Source organism: Dipodomys spectabilis, unplaced genomic scaffold, assembly GCF_019054845.1.
Source record: "Dipodomys spectabilis isolate Male_0828 unplaced genomic scaffold, ASM1905484v1 ptg000199l, whole genome shotgun sequence".
NCBI classification, from domain to species: Eukaryota; Metazoa; Chordata; class Mammalia; order Rodentia; family Heteromyidae; genus Dipodomys; species Dipodomys spectabilis.
The window spans coordinates 2,317,717-2,335,968 of record NW_024870876.1 but is presented as its reverse complement, the minus strand read 5'-3'; the positions used below and the strand labels follow the sequence as shown (position 1 = coordinate 2,335,968).

The following is an 18,252-nucleotide window of genomic DNA, read 5'->3' as shown; positions in this document are numbered from 1 at the left end:
TGGATCATGCATGTAATCCTAGCTACTCAGGATCTGAGGATCATGGTTCGAAGGCAGCACAGGCAGCAAAGTCCTTGAGGCTCTTACCTCCAATTAACCACCAGAAAAACCAGAAGTGGAACTGTGACTCAAGTGGTAGAGCACTAGCCTTGAGCAGAAGAGCTCAGGGACAGCACTCAGGCCCTGAGTACAAGCCCCATGACTGACAATAAAATTAAAAATTAAACAAAAAAAACAAAACCACAAATGAAAAACAAAACCCTTGCAACTTGTAGTCAAGAAAGGGAAATGGGAAATGAAGATGAGGGAAAGCTAAGAAAGGGGTGAATTGTCCAAGAAGCATTGTACTCATCTGATTTATGGAATTTAACCCCTTTGTTCAATGCACCACTGGATCTAGCCATTGATTTCCCCAGAGCTTTGTTAAAATGGTAAGCCTTATAACACAATAAAAAAATATCTGAAATTCGTATATCTGAAAATATCTGAAAAATGTATACCAAGGGCAGCTCTGCTTTCTCCCCTCCTTTTTACCGTCATTATTTCATTTTTTTCTTAAATACGAATTCTAAGATATATGATCTTACTTCCTTATACCCCTTTCAGCTCTTTATACTATTTTTCATCAGAGAATCCTTTCCAAATGAAAATATTATGCATTCATTCCATTCTCATAATTCCACAGCATTCCATTTTATTTTGAATTTATTTAGCTGGTCCATTCTTATGTATTTTTCTTCAAGAATTTTGTACCTTCTCCACCAAATTTTTTCTGTTGGAAGAAGTATTTTCATTTCTACACCTCTTTTTCTATCTTCATTTTCTTTTTTGGGGGGGTCCGGTCGTGGGGCCTGTACTCTGAGCCTGGGAACTGTCCCTCAGCTCTTCAGCTCAAGGCTAGCACACTACCACTTGAGCCACAGCGCCACTTCTGGCTTTTTTCTTTTTGCTTATGTGGTGCTGAGGAATCGAACCTAGGGCCTCAGGCATGTAAGGCAAGCGCTCTACCACTGAGCCACCTTCCCATCCCCTCTATCTTCATTTTCATGCCTTTCCTTTTATATTCTTACATCTAAGAACTATATTACTTAAATGTTCTTAGCAGTCTAACCTTTCCTCTTTCGTCACCAGCTGTTCATTTGTAGTGACTGTTTCATTTGGTTTGCAGTTTGGGGAGTGCAGCTCAGCTTCAACAGGGCTGAATTTATACAGCTCCTGAATGTAAACTTTGACTCTTTATATCTTCCACGTGAGCTAAAGGCTAGCTGGTCCAGAGGTTCTTGATGTTAATTTTTGTGTTACTGGCCCAGAGAAATAGTATATTCAAAATCTAAAGATACGTACACATAAGATCCTGCCTAAAAACATTTCAGGGGGAAAATCACTTTTCCTAATCTAGCACCCAGCCCAATATATAAACAAGCTTCTGTGTGTGTGTGCGTGTGCGTATGTGTTGTTCTTAGGGCTTCAGCCCAGGGACTAGGTGCTGTCCTTGAGCTTTGAAACTGAACCAAAGCTCCACTTCCAGCTTTTTAAATGTTTAATTGGAAATAAAAGTCCTGAAAGTGGAGATATGGCTCAGAGTGGTAGAATGCTAGCCTTGAGCAAAAAAGCTCAGGGATAGCATCAAAGCCCTGAGTTCAAGCCCCAATAACAACAAAGTCTAGTGGACTTTTCTGCCCAGAACGTGCAGTCCTCACAGATTTCAGCCTCCTGAGTAGCTAGGCACCCAGAAAAGTACAAGGTACCAGACAACAAGCTTCCTTTTATTTTCCTGTGCTGGGGCCCAAACCTTTCCCCTTGTTTACTTTGTGTGCAACTCTTGGCTTTATCATGGTGCATTATTTCCACACCTTACCTCATCTGAGCTCAGTGCACACATGTAAGTGTGTTTCATTGGTCTCTCTGGCCACTAGAGATTACAGTTTCTCTATGGCACAATGACTTGCATCATAACATTACTCAGCATTTCTAGATATTTCATATCAAATAAACTTTGTGCTAAAAACCTCTGATATCACCCCAATTGTGCATAGAACAAGGTTGTAAGGGACATTAATTTGAATCTTAACAGCTCTGTAATCACAGGCACATTGTTTATATCCTGTCTAATTACAGGATCATATGAATAAAGGATCTAAAATGTTTAGTATAAGTCTGGTATTGCCTAATTTATTTATTTTATTTTTTTAAATTTTTTTGTCAGTCATGGGGCCTGAACTCTGGACCGGGGGCGCTGTCCTTTAGCTCTTCAGCTCAATGTTAGTGCTCTACCACTTGGGCCACAGCACCACTTCCAGCTTTTTCTGTGTATGGTGCTGAGGAATCAAACCCAGGGCCTCATGCATGCAAGGCCCTCTACCACTGAGCCATCTTCCCAGCCCCGCATAATTAATTTTCTACAAAGTAAAAAAGTACTTAGAAGGTAATAAATGTGTTGTATATCTTGTTTTAACAGTGTCAAAAAGACTGACTACAATAGCAAGGAAACTTCCCAATCATGTATGTGTGTTTATGCCATATCTGTGACCTCAGTAATATACTAATAGCAAGCTCTGATCATTGTTAACACACAGTATTTTTTCATAGTGATGATGGAAAAAGAAATAAAAATAATCAAATGTACTGCTATGGACGGTAAATCTACAGAGGATATTAGACAACTTTTTTTGGTGTAGAACTCTCTTGCCATGAGGATTATACCAAAAGTAAACAAACACTCACTTAAAGCTGAGCTGGTCACTTTAAATATTCAAAAACAAACTGAAAGGCTTGGACACTGGTGGCTTGCACCTATAATCCTAGCTACTCACAAGGCTGAGATCCGAGGAAAGGCCATGGAGACTCATCTCCAATTAACCACCAGAAAAACCAGAGGTTTTTCAGTGGTAGTTCACTCTCCTTGAACTGAAGAGCTGAGGAACAGCACCCAGGCCCAGAGTTCAAGCCCCATGACTGACACCCCTCCCCCCCCCAAAAAAAAAGCAACTGAAAAACTGACAACACAGAACAGAACAAATCCTCCTATACTAGGAAAGGTCAGAAATCAATAATGTAATACATGGAGGAAAACTTCCAGTATAACTGATTTTAGGACACTAATTTTAAAATTCCAGTGAATTTTTTTTTTTTTTTTGCCAGTCATGGTGCCTGAACTCTGGGCCTGGGCACTGTCCCTCAGCTCTTCAGCTCAAGGCCGGTGTTCTACCACTTGAGCCACAGCACCACTTGCAGCTTTTTCTGCTTATGTGGTGCTGAGGAATGGAATCCAGGACCTCATGCATGCAAGGAAAGCACTCTACCACTGAGCCACCTTCCCAGCCCAAATTCCAGTGAATTCTATACTAAAAAGGCAAAAGGAAAAAAAATAAGATTCTTAAATAGGTTAAGAACACTGAAAACAAAAACTTTTTAAGCAGATTAAAACAGCATGAGATTCTATCATCCCTTTTTCCATTCTAAGCTTATCACACCATCATCAAAATCTTTTTTTAGTGGCTTAGTGGTAAGAGTGTTTGCCTAGCATTCATGAAGTCCTGGGTTCAATTCCTCACTACCACATATACAGAAAAAGCCAGAAGTGTCACTATGGCTCAAGTGGTAGAGTGCTAGCCTTGAAAAAGATGCTCAGGGACAGTGCTCAGGCTCTGAGTTCAAGTGCCAGGACTGGCAAAAAAAAAAATATCTTTCCTAATGTATTTTCTTATGATTACACTGTTAGTTTTCTTTTTAATTATAGATACCCATTCAAAGTTAAACCCAAATGTTAAAACAGTCCAGCATAATATACACCTGTATTTGAGGTATAGCGGGAAGATCAAGAGTTTTAGTCTACCTGGGCTATATATCAATACTCTGAAAACAAAGCAAAAGCAGAAATACTTGAAATAACAGTCACAGAAAAGTCAGAATTAAATTTTATCTCACATTGATAGAAACCGTGAAAAACATTTACATATTCCCATGTTACACCACATTTCACTGGGGTATTTCTTGCCATAAAGACCTTATTGGTTTGTGTAACTGAAATGTTTATGTTCTTCAAGGCAAATGACTTAGTAAATGATTGTTGAAATTTTTCAAATCCAGACACAAACATATGGCTTCATTATTAACATCCTGTATAATCCATTACTAAATTCCATGATCAATTAGCACCCATTTATAAAGATGCATTCTTAACATTGTTTTGATCAGTTGGAATACAGCAGAAAAATTAACACTGTTCAGAAATACCAAGCACATATCTTTGCTACATATTAAACTGTGTAGTATATATTAAACAGTATAGGGTTCTGATCTTTATTATCCATAATTTGTTTTTAAGTAATTTTTACTGTTAATCCAGAAATTTTTACTTAAAAATCAAATACTATTTCTAGGTTTGCTCAAAAGATCTTTTCTTGGTACTAGTACCTAGGGATTGAACTCAGGGCCCAGCGGCTGTTCTTTAGCTTTTCCAGGCAAAGCTGGCACCCTACTACTTGAGCCACAACTCATTATTTTTGGTGGTCATAAACTCATTATTTTTGGTGGTCACAAACTTCCATGCCCCAACTGGCATCAAACAGTGATCCTCAGCTCTTAGCCTCCTGAGTAGCTAGGATTATAGGTGTGAGCCATCAGTGCCTGGCTCAAAAGAAATAATTTTTAAAATTCATTTGACTAAAGTGAAAATTTCAAGTAAGTCTGTTCACAGAAATAATGTAGAAGTTTCTAATGAAACACTCATGGGTTTCAAACATACATACAGAAAAGGTAAACTTAAAATTCTATGCTACATACCCAATCATTTAATAATTTGATTTTAAGATCAATCTTAAACATCTCTGAACATACCAGAGTATTAGCTATCCTTTTTTTTAACAAGAAACTAAACCACATAATCATATTACCTAAATATTCTAGTAATTAGATCTAAATTTGGACTAAGGTGTAATCTGAAATACGTAGTACAGGAAGTTTATGTTTGACTTCTTTTATAATGTACATAGATTTTAAATACCATGTATCTGATTCAGAATATAAAATTACAGCATATCTTGACAGATGTCTATGTCAGGGAGTCAATATTTGGTCTACTGTAAAAGTCAAGAAAGAAAATATTTTTTTGAGAGGATAGAAGGGTATTAAATAGAAATGATATCTGGGAAAAAGCCTTGTCCCTCAAATAAAAAGGCCATTCATTCAAGAGTACAGTATTAGTCTTTTCTGATATTTAAAAGCATTATTCCTAGTATTAGGAATAATACCATTACCATCTAATTCTTATGTATTACAGTAATTACATATCCATGAATACAGATATAAAAATACAGACACTGCATGACAGCTAAGCAATTGTGGAACAACTCCCTAGACTAAACCACAGCATTAATACATCATTTATACCTTAACTGCTTGTTTACATCTGAACAAAGTTTCACTAAGAATACTAGTAGTTTTTAAATGATATAATAAAAACTCTGATTACAGTTTTATTATTTTCTAAATTATATTTGAGAAAAACAAGCTGATGGCTTCACTTATTTTACTACTACTATAATCTGGATTATCTTATACAAATACATGTATAGAAACTTAAAAGATCATATTCCCATGGGGAGACATTATTGAATCTGAATCATTGTATGTATTTGCAAAACATTTTACCACTGCAAACATTAGAAGTTTTAAGATCAGGCATGGGAGAAGGTTTATAATTGACTACAGTGATGCTGGTGTACTTCCACACAAGGCCTCTTAGTGACATCAATCAATTGGAGGTAGGAGTTTATCAATGAATTGTTTGACATCCATCATTTCCTGTTTGGAAAAAGTAATTTAATAAGCAGGTATATAAGTCAGAAATTAGGTCATGAAAATATCATTAAGTAAACCCATAGATAAAATGAGGCCATGTATGTATTTTTTTTACAACTACAGTGAAAAGACACACACAAAAATGGAGGCCCAGGGTATAGCTCAGTGGTAGAGCACTTGCCTAGCATACTCCAGGGCCTGGGTTTCATTCCCAGCCAATAACAAACAAGGGGGGGAAGGTGCAAAAGAAAAAGAAATAAGAGCCTCCAATAGTTGTTGTTTTTGTTGTTATGGTACAGAATTTGAACTTAGGGACTTGCACTTACTAGGCAGGCACTCTACCCAACTCATGTGCCTTTAATAGAAATTTCAGAGCCGTCTCTATAAGGTTTACTTAGACTGAAATGATAGTTTTCACCTATTATCTAGTTCCATGAAAATGATATCTTCTTATTCTTAAAAACAACACTAAGGAGTGAGGAAGTTTAAAAGAGACAATCTCTATGCCAAGAAATGTCAGTAACTGTAATTAGTAACAACTATATAGAGAAAGTGGAGAAGCCTAGCTTTTACCATTTTTCTCATTAGAATGCAATGCTAACTAAATCCATAATATGAACTATTTGTGCCTTTCATAAGGTATTGCATACAACTAACCATTTGAAAGAAAGTATGTCTTATAATAGCCTGGAAATACAGATGAACATACCAAGTCTTTATTAGAAAACAAACTCGAGGAAACCTCCAGTAATCTGGCTTTGTTTCCCATCTCCCTCAAGCCCATTTCAAAGGCATCCACCTCACCAGATCAGAAATTAGCTATGTAGAGGGGCTGGGAAGGTGGCTCAGTTGTAGAGCGTTTGTCTTGCATGCCTGAGGCTCTGGGTTCAATTCCTCAGCACTACATAAGCAAAAAGAAAAAAGCCGGAATTGGCGCTGTGGCTCAAGTGATAGAGCGCTAGCCTTGAGCTGAAGAGCTGAGGGACAGTTGTGCCCAGGCCCAGAGTTCAGGCCCCACGACTGGACCCAAAAAAAAAGAACTTTGTAGTTACTCTGACAGTGTCCTCACCAGACCCTGAGGCCTATGACACCTCCTGCTGCTCATTTCATTCAGTGTCCTCAAATGTGTTAACACAAACACCTTGCTGGCCCTGAAACAGACACATGCTTCTTGGTTGCTGTTTTCTGTCTGTATTGATAATTATATACGACCTTTAAAAGATGTTATAAATATCCAAATGGCCATTGGCAGGCATGAGAGAAGGTTCCCTACCCCTCAGTAGGGAACTCCTAAATGAGTATGCAAGGGGCCAGCTCCTAACTGACCCTCCCTTTTCTGGATGGAATACTTCATTTTAGTGGGAGAGCACTTAAAGGATTCCTGGCCCTCTTATCATTCTTTCCCTAAAGCAAATGACTTAGCCAAGCAAGCTGAGTGGTTGTGAAATAGTGTTAGCTTGGACTACTTTACTGCTTAGCAGTTAATCTCTTTTTATTACAAGACTTTACAAGTTCCACACCTATCCCAGCTTCCTTTGTTTTCATCAAGTGAACCTATTTCTTTATTGAAAAAGAGCATCAAAATGAAAGCTCTTTATCTGTTACACATATCCATTATCTGTCTCAATTCACTAGTGTTTTCTCTTTGTTGTAGATAAGACAGTCCATCTATGGTTTTAGTTCTATCATATGATCTCTAAGATTCCCCCCCTCCCTTTCTTCCCTTTTCCTCTTCTTGTCGTTTTCCTTTTTCCTTTTCCTTTTGGTACTGGAGATTGAATTCAGAGCCTCACACTTGCCAGCTAAGTACTTTACCTTCTTGAACCATACTTTCAAACCTTTTTCTTTTAGTTTGATTTTCAAATAGGTCTGTTAAATTTTTCCCCCTTTTTTTTACTAGCATACATTAATTGTACAAGGAGTACTTCATTGTAACATTTCCATACATACAGACAATGTATCCCAAATCAACCTTATTCCCTTCTCTATCAGTCCCTTACCCCATATCTCCTCACTTCTAAAACATTTTGACAGGTTTCATTGTTCTATTTTCTTTTTTATTGGTTTTTGGGCTTGAACTCAGAGCTTGGGCACTGTCCCTAAGCTCTTTCACTCAAGGCTAGTGCTCTACCACCTTAAGTCACAGTGCCACTTCCATTTTTCATGGACTTTCCTGCCCAGACTGGTTTCAAAACACAGTCCTCCTGAATAGCTAGGTTTACAGGCCTGAGCCACCGGTGCCCAGCTCATTGTTCTATTTTCATCTATGCAAATAAATTACCTCAACCATATTCATCAAATAGGTTTTGTTCCTTTTTGCCCAGAATAATCTCAGACCTAATCCTTCTATCTCTGCCTTATGAACAGCTTCAATTACAGGCATGTTACCACTATGCCAAGCATTTTGACAGTATTCTCCTACAATAGTTGTTTACTGATCAACAATAGTGACAGTTATTCCAAATCTCCATTGATAGGCTTGAGTATCAGACAGATATGTTCAACATTCCTTTGCTGTCACAGGGTATGTCAGTCTCAATAGTCACTAAACTTAGTAGTATATTCTTCCTATTAACCTTAAGTGTCTAATATTTCCTTCTTTCCTATCAATAGAATTGACCTGTAAATTCTACTGGATTCAGTCTTATCTGGTTGTTCCAGAATGTAGATTAGATCACAACTCACTTCAGTCAGAAATACATGGTTTCTGGCTGACTACAGAATGGAGTCTTGCTGATAGTACAACCTAAAAGCTTCTACAACAGAACCCCTGCTCCTTCTCTCTTATCTTAACATCAAGCTTTTCATAAAGACTCCAGCCTAACTGGACATTTCAATTCTCCTACCCTATAGTCCCTTATCTGCATACTTGGTATATTCAGCCTATTCTTCAAAAATCTATCTCTTCTACTGTAATCTCAATGCTCCTAAAATAAAATTATAATCTCACTCCTCTGTTTTCCAGGATACTTTTCAGTAACAGCTAATCTGGGTTTAGAGGTGTGACTGATCTGTAGAGTCCCAACCTGGCAAGTGTTTAGTTCAAACCCCAGAACCACCAAAACAATGCCTGCTAATATAATACACATGTATCACATTCTGCTTTCTCTATATCTTTCTCTCCTGCTAAAAATATTTTTTTTTTCTGGTGCTGGTGCTAGGGCTTGAACTAAGAGTCTAGGCACTGTCTCTGAGCCTTTGTTTGTTCAAGGATAGCACTCTACCACTTGTGCCACAGCTCCACTCTGGGTTTTGGGTGATTAATTAGAGATAAGAGTTTCACATACTTTCCTGCCTGGGCTGGCTTTCAACCACAATTCTCAGATCTCCTAAGTAGCTAAGATTACATGCATGAGCCACTGATGCCCAGCTCCTCCTAAATTTTAAATAAACCAACTCCTCCTACTAAATTTTAAATAAACTATTTTAAATGTTCATGAATAAAAGAGAATATTGTTCATCTTTGAATTCTGCACAAAGCTAACTCCAAAGTCGGGCACCAGTGGCTCACGCCTGTAATCCTAGCTACTCAGGGGGCTGAGATCTGAGGATCACGGTCCAAAGCCAGCCCGGGCAGCAAAGTCTGTGAGACTCTTATCTCCAATAAACCACTAGAAAACGGGAAGTGCCGCTGTGGCTTAAGCGGTAGAGCGCTCGCCTTGAGCTGAAGTGCTCAGGGACAGTACCCAAGCCCAGAGTTCAAGCCCCACGACTGACAAAAAAAAAAGCTAACTCCAAGTACCTACCTGTTGACATGAACTGTGCATCATGCCTTCATATGTTTTGAAAGTCACATTGGCTGGATTGACCAATGTTTTCAGTTTTTCAGCAGTCAGACAACCAAACATTAGGGGAACTAAAGGGTCACAATCTCCATGGCACTGGAGAATAGAAATATCTCTATTAGCTCCACTTATAGGACCCTGCAAAAAAGCAAGACAAAATAGTATTATTGATGCAAATATATAAAAAGCATTATAAGACTGTAGATATGCACCTTATCAAGTATATTTGGCCAAATGAAATTCCTTGATCCCTCATTCCTTTACTTAAACTTCTAAAGGATGCATGATTATTTTGCCTTGGTAGCCAATTAGATCTTAATTCACCTTCCTATTCTCAGTATCTTAATATGTAAGGTAATTAGTACTAGCATACATCAGGCAAATGAATGTGTTAATAAATATTATGTGTAATATACCAGCTACTATACAGAGATAAAACTCTTAAATTTAAAAATGAATTGGTCATTGCCTCACTATTCACAATAGCCAAGATATGGAAACAACCCAGATGCCCCACAAAAGATGTGTGGAGCTATATACAATGGAATTTTAAACAGCCATTAGAAAGAATAAAATAATGTTATTTGCAGGGAAATGGATGGAACTAGAACAAATCATGTTAAGAGAAGAAAGTCCAGATCAGAGAACAAGCACCACATGTTCTCTCTGATATGCAGAAAGTTAAATCTAAAATGCACTGGGATATGACAAATTACACAGGATTCTAGATACTCACATATACCTAGGAGAGAATCACAAAGGTGTAATACCCAAGCACCTCTTCAGATAGATAGATAGATAGATAGATAGATAGATAATATACATACTGAATCAAACTACATAGATATGGAAACAAAGGACTTTAAATTTTTTTGAATGATTCTGTATTTTTTACCTAATACACATTGTATTCATGTGCACATCTGTGGGAGGGGAGGACACAGAATCCGAGGAAAAAGGGTGAAAAAGTGGAGCACAATGGACATTGATGAAAGTGAACTATACAACTCATGGGTGAAGATGGGAGGGAGGGAGGGAATAGAAGAGAATGAAGAAACAGGTAACACCATACAAATGGAAATATACTTATTACCTGATGCATGTAAATGTAACCTCTCTGCATGTCACTCTATAATCAGTAAATTTTTTAAAAAGTGAACTGAAATTGGCACTGTAGCTCTAGTGGTAGAGCACTAGCCTTGAGCACAGGCTCAGGGACAGTGCCCAGGCCCTGAGTTCAAGCCCTAAAACCAACAAAACAAAAACACACAAAAAAAAACTGAACCAAAAGCAAGGTGCCAATGGCTCATACCTGTAATCCTAGCTACTGAGCTAAAACCCAAAGGATCACAGTCCAAAGCCAGCCCAGCAGAAAAGTCTGAAAGACTCAACCCTGAATTAGCCAGAAATAAAAAAAATCTCAGCTAGGAGCACAGCTTAAGTGGTAGCGCACTAACTACAGGCTGAGCAAGCCTTCCTCTGAGTTCAAACCCCAGTACTGGGATGCTTGCAATCTAGTACTCAGGAAGCTGAAGTGGGAGAATATCGTAAGGACAGCCTAGGGTAAAAAAGACTGGGGGAAAAACAAAAAAAGGCTTCAAAAAAAAGCAGGCTTCAGCACACATGCCTAGCACACATAAGGGGAAAAAAAGCCATAGATTCAATCCCCAGTGCTGCAAAAAGGAGTTCAAAAATAATGTCCAAACCTCCCATGTGTTCTGTATATTGGCTCTATTGTTTGAATTTTTAGAAATTATATCTGCCTGTGCACTGGTAGCTCACACTTGTAATCCTAGCTACTCAGGAAGCTGAGATCTGAAGATCACAGTTCAAAGCAGGAAAGGCTATGAGATTCCTAATTCCAACTCACCATCAAAAAGCTGGAAATAGAAGTATGGCTCAAATAGTAGAATGCTAACCTTGAGCACAAAAGTTCAGGGACAGTGTCCAGGCCCTGAGTTCAAGCCCTAGCAGACAGACAGACAGACAGACACACACACACACACACAGAAAGAGAGGGAGAGGGAGAGGGAGAGGTAGGGAGAGAGGGAAAAAGGTACAGAGGAAGGAAGGAAGAGAGGGAGGAAGGGAAGAAGGAAGGGAAGAAGGGAGGGAAGGAGGGAGAGAAATTATATCTGATAGTAAACTTCAAACACTAAATATTTTAAACATTAAAAATACTCTGTTAAAACAGCCCTATTTCATAATACTCTAAAATGTACCAAATCTTCAAATATTATGATTCATAACAATAGACTTATTTCTTATTGCATTTCATGTAACCCACAGTAAAGACATTACAGTATATAGATATAAAGCCCAGTAATACAACAAAAAAACTTTAGGGAAATTCTCTTAAACTATGATTCATGAAAACCATGAGGTGATGAGTGGTGCACGTTCACCATCTGTAACCAAGGTACCACTGTGGTGTAGGATGTGTACAATGGGAGAGGCTATGTTCCTGGGGAAAAAGGAACTCTGTACTTTCCACTCAATTTTACTATAAGCATAAAACTGCTTTTTAAAAACAACGGCTTATTAAATAAAAGGATGAACTCCCCAACATTATCTATTACCTCTTAGCGCTGCAATTTTATGTTATGCACATCAACCAAGCTACCTGTGGAAACGAAGTCCGAAGTGGAAGCCAGCAACTCAGTGCAGTGACGCCTGCCAGTTTCTGCTGCATGGTGAGAGCAGTGTATAAAGATAAAGCTCCTCCCTGAAAAGAAAGCAGGGACTGACTGGAACATGCATTCTGTCTGCAGCAGGAAAAATTTCCCTTTCTTAATGATGTTCATAAAGTAACAAAATAGTCCAGCACTGGTGGCTCACACCTATAATCCTAGCTACATAGAAGGTTGAGATCTGAGGCTAGAAGTGTTAAGCCAGCCTGGGCAAAAAAGTCTGAGAGACTCCATCTCCAATAAACCAGGAACAAAAAACAAACAAACAAAAAAGCTGCACTTGAGGTGTATCTGCAGCACAAGTGAATCAGCCATGAGTGAATAAAAAGGCAGAGATTGGAGTGTGAAGAGAGAGTGAGTTCAAACATTACAAGTAAGGTAGCCATATTCTAAATACGTAGTTACCATTTTGTTCTCTGAAAAGTCTTAGGCAAAAAAATCTAACCTAGAAGCAAATTTGTATTGTTTTCTAAAACAGAAATTCAAGGTAATGACTGTATAGCAATCCTATCTACTACTGTTTAGCAGTAGTGTCTGCCCATACCCTGTCTTGGGAACTACATTCTTACTAGCCATCTCCAGGCCCCTAATTCTGTCTATGCCCACGAGTCATGGGGCATGAGAGTCTTTCTCCCAGGACTATGGACTACTAGTCTCTGCATGGCTGGAATGGTAACATGTAGAAGCTAGGAAGCTCCAGGATGCAAATGCTTCAATGGCCAACCAATGATGGAAAGGTAGAAGAAACAGTTGAACAGAGAGACAGAGGAAGGTAGAAGAGTCCTCATGGCTTGCTCAATCCTAGCTACTTACTGAAGCCTTGCTCTATTTTTATCTACAGTTCCCTAGATATAATGCCAAAGACTCCTGACCTACTCCTTCTTCCTAAATGTATTAGGAATTGGTTTTTGTAAGCTGTAATTGATGAATTATAAGTAATAAGATTCGTATGTCTCATTTTAATCAAACATCATTAGTCTCTATCCCCATATTGTGTCAAGACATTATCACCACAATCGCCAAATCAAAACCTTCTAACTAAATTTTATCAACAGCATCCCTTTCTATTGAATTTTATTTTTTTAATTTTTGTCAGTCATGGGGCTTGAACTCTGGGCCTGGGCACTGTCCCTCAGCTCTTCAGCTCAAGGCAAGTGCTCTGCCACTTGAACCACAGCGCCTCTTCCAGTTTTCTGGTGGTTTATTCGATCAGAGTCTCATGGATTTTCCTGCCAGGGCTAGCTTTGAACCGTGATCCTCAGATCTCAGCCTCCTGAGTAGCTAGGATTACAGGCATGAGCCACCAATGCCCAGCAAATTTTATTCTTAAATGATTCTAGAACTTTGAAATGTCCCCTAAGTTCTTGATTGAGGAGACTTATGGATTAGAAGCTACTGTATTGGGGAATGAGTTACATGAGCAGAAGTACTGATAGAATCTTAGTCTAAAGAAACTGGCTGTGCATTATTTACTATAGCTAAGATATGGAACCAACCCAGATGCCCCTCAGTAGATGAATGGAAAATGTGGTACATATACACTATGGAATTCTATGCCTCCATCAGAAAGAATGACATTGCCCCATTTGTTAGGAAATGGAAAGGCTTAGAAAAAATTATATTAAGTGAAGTAAGCCAGGCCCAAAGAAACATAGGTCCCATGGTTTCCCTTATTTGCAATATATAGTATATGTCTGAGTCAAGCAGAAAAGGTCAGATAAGGTGATGTTAAGGAAATGAACCCTAAGATATGTATTCAAATGTATTTTTTCTTTCATGCAATTGTTTCCAACACATTTGTAAGATTATTTCTTTGTTGCTTAGTATGTCCCTCCCCCACAGTATAACCCCTGCTTTCACTGTATTTGATGTCAGTATAATTTGTGGAGGGGAAGAGGAAAAACAAATCATTGAAATAGGGATACAGGTGGACCCATTGCAACAATAAGAAGTACAAGTCGTTATGTCGAAAACAAACTTTACAACTTTGGTGCGAGGTGGGGGGGGGGTGGACTGGGGGGGGGGGGGAGGGATGGGAAGGGGAAACAAAGGAGAAGGCTACAATGCTTGATAAGAAATGTACTCATTATCTTGCCCATGTAATTGTAACCCCTCTGTACAATATTTTCACAATAATAAATAACTAAATAAATAAAAAAGAAACTGGCTGTGGAACTATGTATATTGCAGCATTATTTACCATAGCTAAGATATGGAACCAACCCAGATGCCCCTCAGTAGATGAATGGATCAAGAAAATGTTATATAATGGAATTCTATGCCTCCATCCATCAGAAAGAATGGCACTGTCCCATTTGTTAGGAAATGGAAAGACTTGGAAAACATTATATTAAGTGAAGTAAAGCCAGGCACAAAGAAACAGGTCCCATGGTTTCCCTTATTTGCAATAACCAATATATGTCTGAGGCAAGCAGATAAGGTCAAAAGCTACAAACACACAACCAGATAAGATGATGTTAAGCGAAATGAACCCCAAGATAGGGACACAAGTGGTTTTTTTCTTGCTTGCTATTGTTTCTAAAGTATTTATAATGTACCATGTGATTTTTTTTTGTTTCTTTGTATGTTCCTCCCACACAGTATAACCCGTTTTCACTGTATTTGATGTCAGTGCCCTGCATCTTTTGTATATACACTTCTCTAATTTGGGGAGGGGAAGGGAAAAAACAAAATGCTTAAATAGGGATACAGGTTGACCCATTGTAACAATAAGATGTACAAGACACTATGTTGAAAAACGAATTTTACAATTTGGCAGGGGTTAGGGTAGTTGTGGAGGTGGGAGGGAAGGTATGGTAGGAGAAAAACAAAGGAGGAGGCAACAATGCTTGATAGGAAATATACTCATTACCTTGCTCATGTAACTGTAACCCCTCTGTACAGTATTTTTACAATAAAAAAAATATTAAATTTTAAAAAAAGAAATTGGCTATGGAGAAAGTACAGAAGGTTGGAGAAGAAATACAAAGAGGAAGACACCAAAGTGAACATTACATACTTTTATCCATACCTATCTTATAGGCCAAAGAAGGAAAAAAGTTCTCCTTTTCCCTTTCTTATGGTTGCCACTAGTAGCTTTCTCTAAGAACTGTGCAATTAAAAGGGCATATGTTATTAACTTAGAAACCTAACTACAATGTATTGTGCTTATTTTTTAAAAGTACATTCCAGGCTCCAATCTATTATTTAATGAATAGATTTTGCAGGCATTCTAAAAGGTAATGAACACTGAGACCAGGAAATTAGAAAAGCAAAAAAAAAAAAGTATACTAAGCAGAAATTAATTAGTTCCACTCTAATCAAATTTTATTCCATACAACTACAAGATTCTATAACAGCTTCTTAAAGAAAAACTCTTCTCTAGAAAAAAGAAACCATAGAAACCATACATTTCTATATAAATAAATATACTGAAAGTACTGACATATCTTACCTGAGAAAATCCTCCTAAAATAATTCTGTTAGAAGGAATGCCATTCTTTACCTCTTGATCTATCAAAGCTTTTACTTAAAAAAAAAAAGGAAAGAAAGTTACTACAAATACTTTAAAAATTAAGTATATTTATACAATTTAAAATAGGAAAAAAATAAGAACAAAGTACATTCAAGATAGAAATGGGAGTATGAGCCTCACTCTGTTCAGTAATTCGCTTTGGACAGGAAAGAAATAAGAAGTATTTCATAGGCCAACTCTATTGTGAGGACAGAACTTTTCATTCTGGAATTCACTAGGCTTGCCTATCTAGCAGGGCCTGGCCTCTTCCTGTCTTCCACAGAGAAGACATTCCATCTTCCCTTACTTGAGGTCATACTTTTACCATCTTTTATGCTTAGGCAAAATCTTAGCTTTAAGATCCTAGCTGGCTGCCAGTGGCTTGTGCCTGTAATCCCATCTACTCAGTTTGAAGCCAGCCTAGGCAGACAAGTGTGTGAGACTATTATCTCCAAGTAACCATCAAAAAGTTGGAAGTGGAGGGCTGGGAAGGTGGCTCAGTGGTAGAGTGCTTGCCTTGCATGCATGAGGCCCTGGGTTCCATTCCTCAGCACCACATAAGGAAAAAAAGCCAGAAGTGGTGCTGTGGCTCAAATGGTAGAGCACTAGGCTTGAGCTGAAGAGCTGGGGGACAGCACCCAGGCCCAGAGGTCAGGCCCTATGACTGGCAAAAAAAAAAAACTTGAAGTGGAGGCATGGCTCAAGTGTTAGAATGCCAACCATCTAAGCAAGGCAAGAACGTGAGGCCCTCAGTTGAAGCCCCAGTGTATATGTGGGCGGAGGGGGGGGAGCTTTGATTTATGTTTTGATGAGTCCAAAAGTCAATCTTCGTGGTTTGACATTCCCAATCATCCAATGCCTCTTGAATGTATTTTCTTCAATCTCAAAGAACTCTAAAATTGTTTTCTTTCTTTTTGTGTTAGGCCTGGGCTTGAATTCAGGGCCTGGCACTGTTCCTGAGCTTTTGTGCTTAAGGCTATCACGGGTCATAGCTCCACTTACGACTTTTTGGTGGTTAACTGCTAGGCTGGCTTTGAACCAAGATCCCCTGAATAGCTGGGATTATAGTATGAGCCACTGACACCTGGCTTTCTAAATTCTTTTTTGTTGTTAGTCATGGGGCTTGAACTCGGCCTGAACACTGTCCCTCAGCTCTTCAGTTCAAGGCTAGCTCTACCACTTGAGCCACTGCATCACTTCTGGTTTTCTGAGTAGTTTTTTGGAGGTCAGAATCTCATGGACTTTTCTGCCCAGGCTGTCTTTTAACTGCGATCCTCAGATCTCAGCTTCCTGGGCAGCTAGGATTACAGGCGTGAGCCACTGGCGCCCGGCTGGCTTTCTAAATTCTTAATGATAATAAAAAAGACTTACTGAGTTTTGGTTTTTAATGTATTTCAGAAAATTTTCAAACAAATTCAAAAGTAAAAAAGAACAGTGTGATAATTCTCCGCCTACACGGCATGTGGGTCAATTCCCGGCTGGGTTCTTTCACCAGTGCTGCCCACCCTCAGGAATCACCACCCAGAACATTTCCAATTCCAGTCATCAGTGTTCTAGTTGTAAACATCTGCATACATTTAAAAAGAAGACAAGGAAGCTTCTATATATTTTTTTAAACTACATCATCCCACAGAAAGTTAATGTTCTTTTTGTTTTTACACACCAAATAAGCCAACTTATTATTACAAAGGAGAATGGAATACTAACCAGAAAACAGGCTCTGGATCTGGAGATTCTTAAAGTATAGCCTATACTATGTAAATCAAAGCAAGGTTCTTACGTATTTGACAGAGCTGAAACTTGATAACTGTTTGTCTCTTATCTACCTTACTTCCACTGGTCACAGATATGTGTATGTGGTAAGAAAACAACAGAATGAGAATGGAAAAACAGTAAAGCATTTGTGAAGTTCATGGCTTCCATCACCACCACCACCAACAAAAAAAACCAGCAACAACAAAACCCAAATTTACAGGTTGGGAAGGTAGCTCAGTGGTAGCGTGCTTGCCTTGCATGCATGAGGCCCTGAGTTCAATTTCTCAGCACCACACAAGCAGAAAAAGCCGGAAGTGGGGCTGAGGCTCAAGTGGTAGAATGCTAGCTGAAAAGCTGAAAAGCTGAGGGGACAGTGCCCAAGCCCAGATTTCAGGCCCCACAACTGACCAAAAAAAAAAACCCACATTTACAAAAGAAAGAAACAACACTACCTCTTGAATTTACATAATTGTGTCATATATAATCAGCGTCAATTTCACTACTGAGTTTCTTAAGAATAGTTTGAATGACTCTGTCTTTATAAAAAATTTTCTGTACTTACCACTTTCTGATGCCTGTTTAATTCCATACTCATCTTCCTGGGATTCTGGTGAAAGCCCAATAATATCAAACCTAGAAAATAAGGCCAAATCTTAAAAGACCAATTCAATTTTAAGAAAATCTATCCTTGGTGAGTATCTTTTAC

The 18,252-nt window shown here is 38.5% G+C and overlaps 1 protein-coding gene across 1 annotated transcript in view; it reads right to left on the bottom strand.

Annotated features, from left to right (window-relative positions):
- Positions 1 to 3,890: 3,890 nt before the first annotated feature.
- Positions 3,891 to 18,252, bottom strand: part of Lypla1 (lysophospholipase 1) — a 32,567-nt gene continuing 18,205 nt past the window's right edge. Inside the window, exons 5-9 of the mRNA XM_042696139.1 lie at positions 18,109 to 18,179; positions 15,732 to 15,805; positions 12,211 to 12,312; positions 9,549 to 9,725; positions 3,891 to 5,805 (exon numbers count right to left, since the gene is read on the bottom strand). Of these exons, the coding sequence (XP_042552073.1) occupies positions 5,752 to 5,805; positions 9,549 to 9,725; positions 12,211 to 12,312; positions 15,732 to 15,805; positions 18,109 to 18,179 (478 nt within the window). The 3' untranslated portion in view covers positions 3,891 to 5,751. The remainder of the gene's footprint in view (positions 5,806 to 9,548; positions 9,726 to 12,210; positions 12,313 to 15,731; positions 15,806 to 18,108; positions 18,180 to 18,252) is intronic.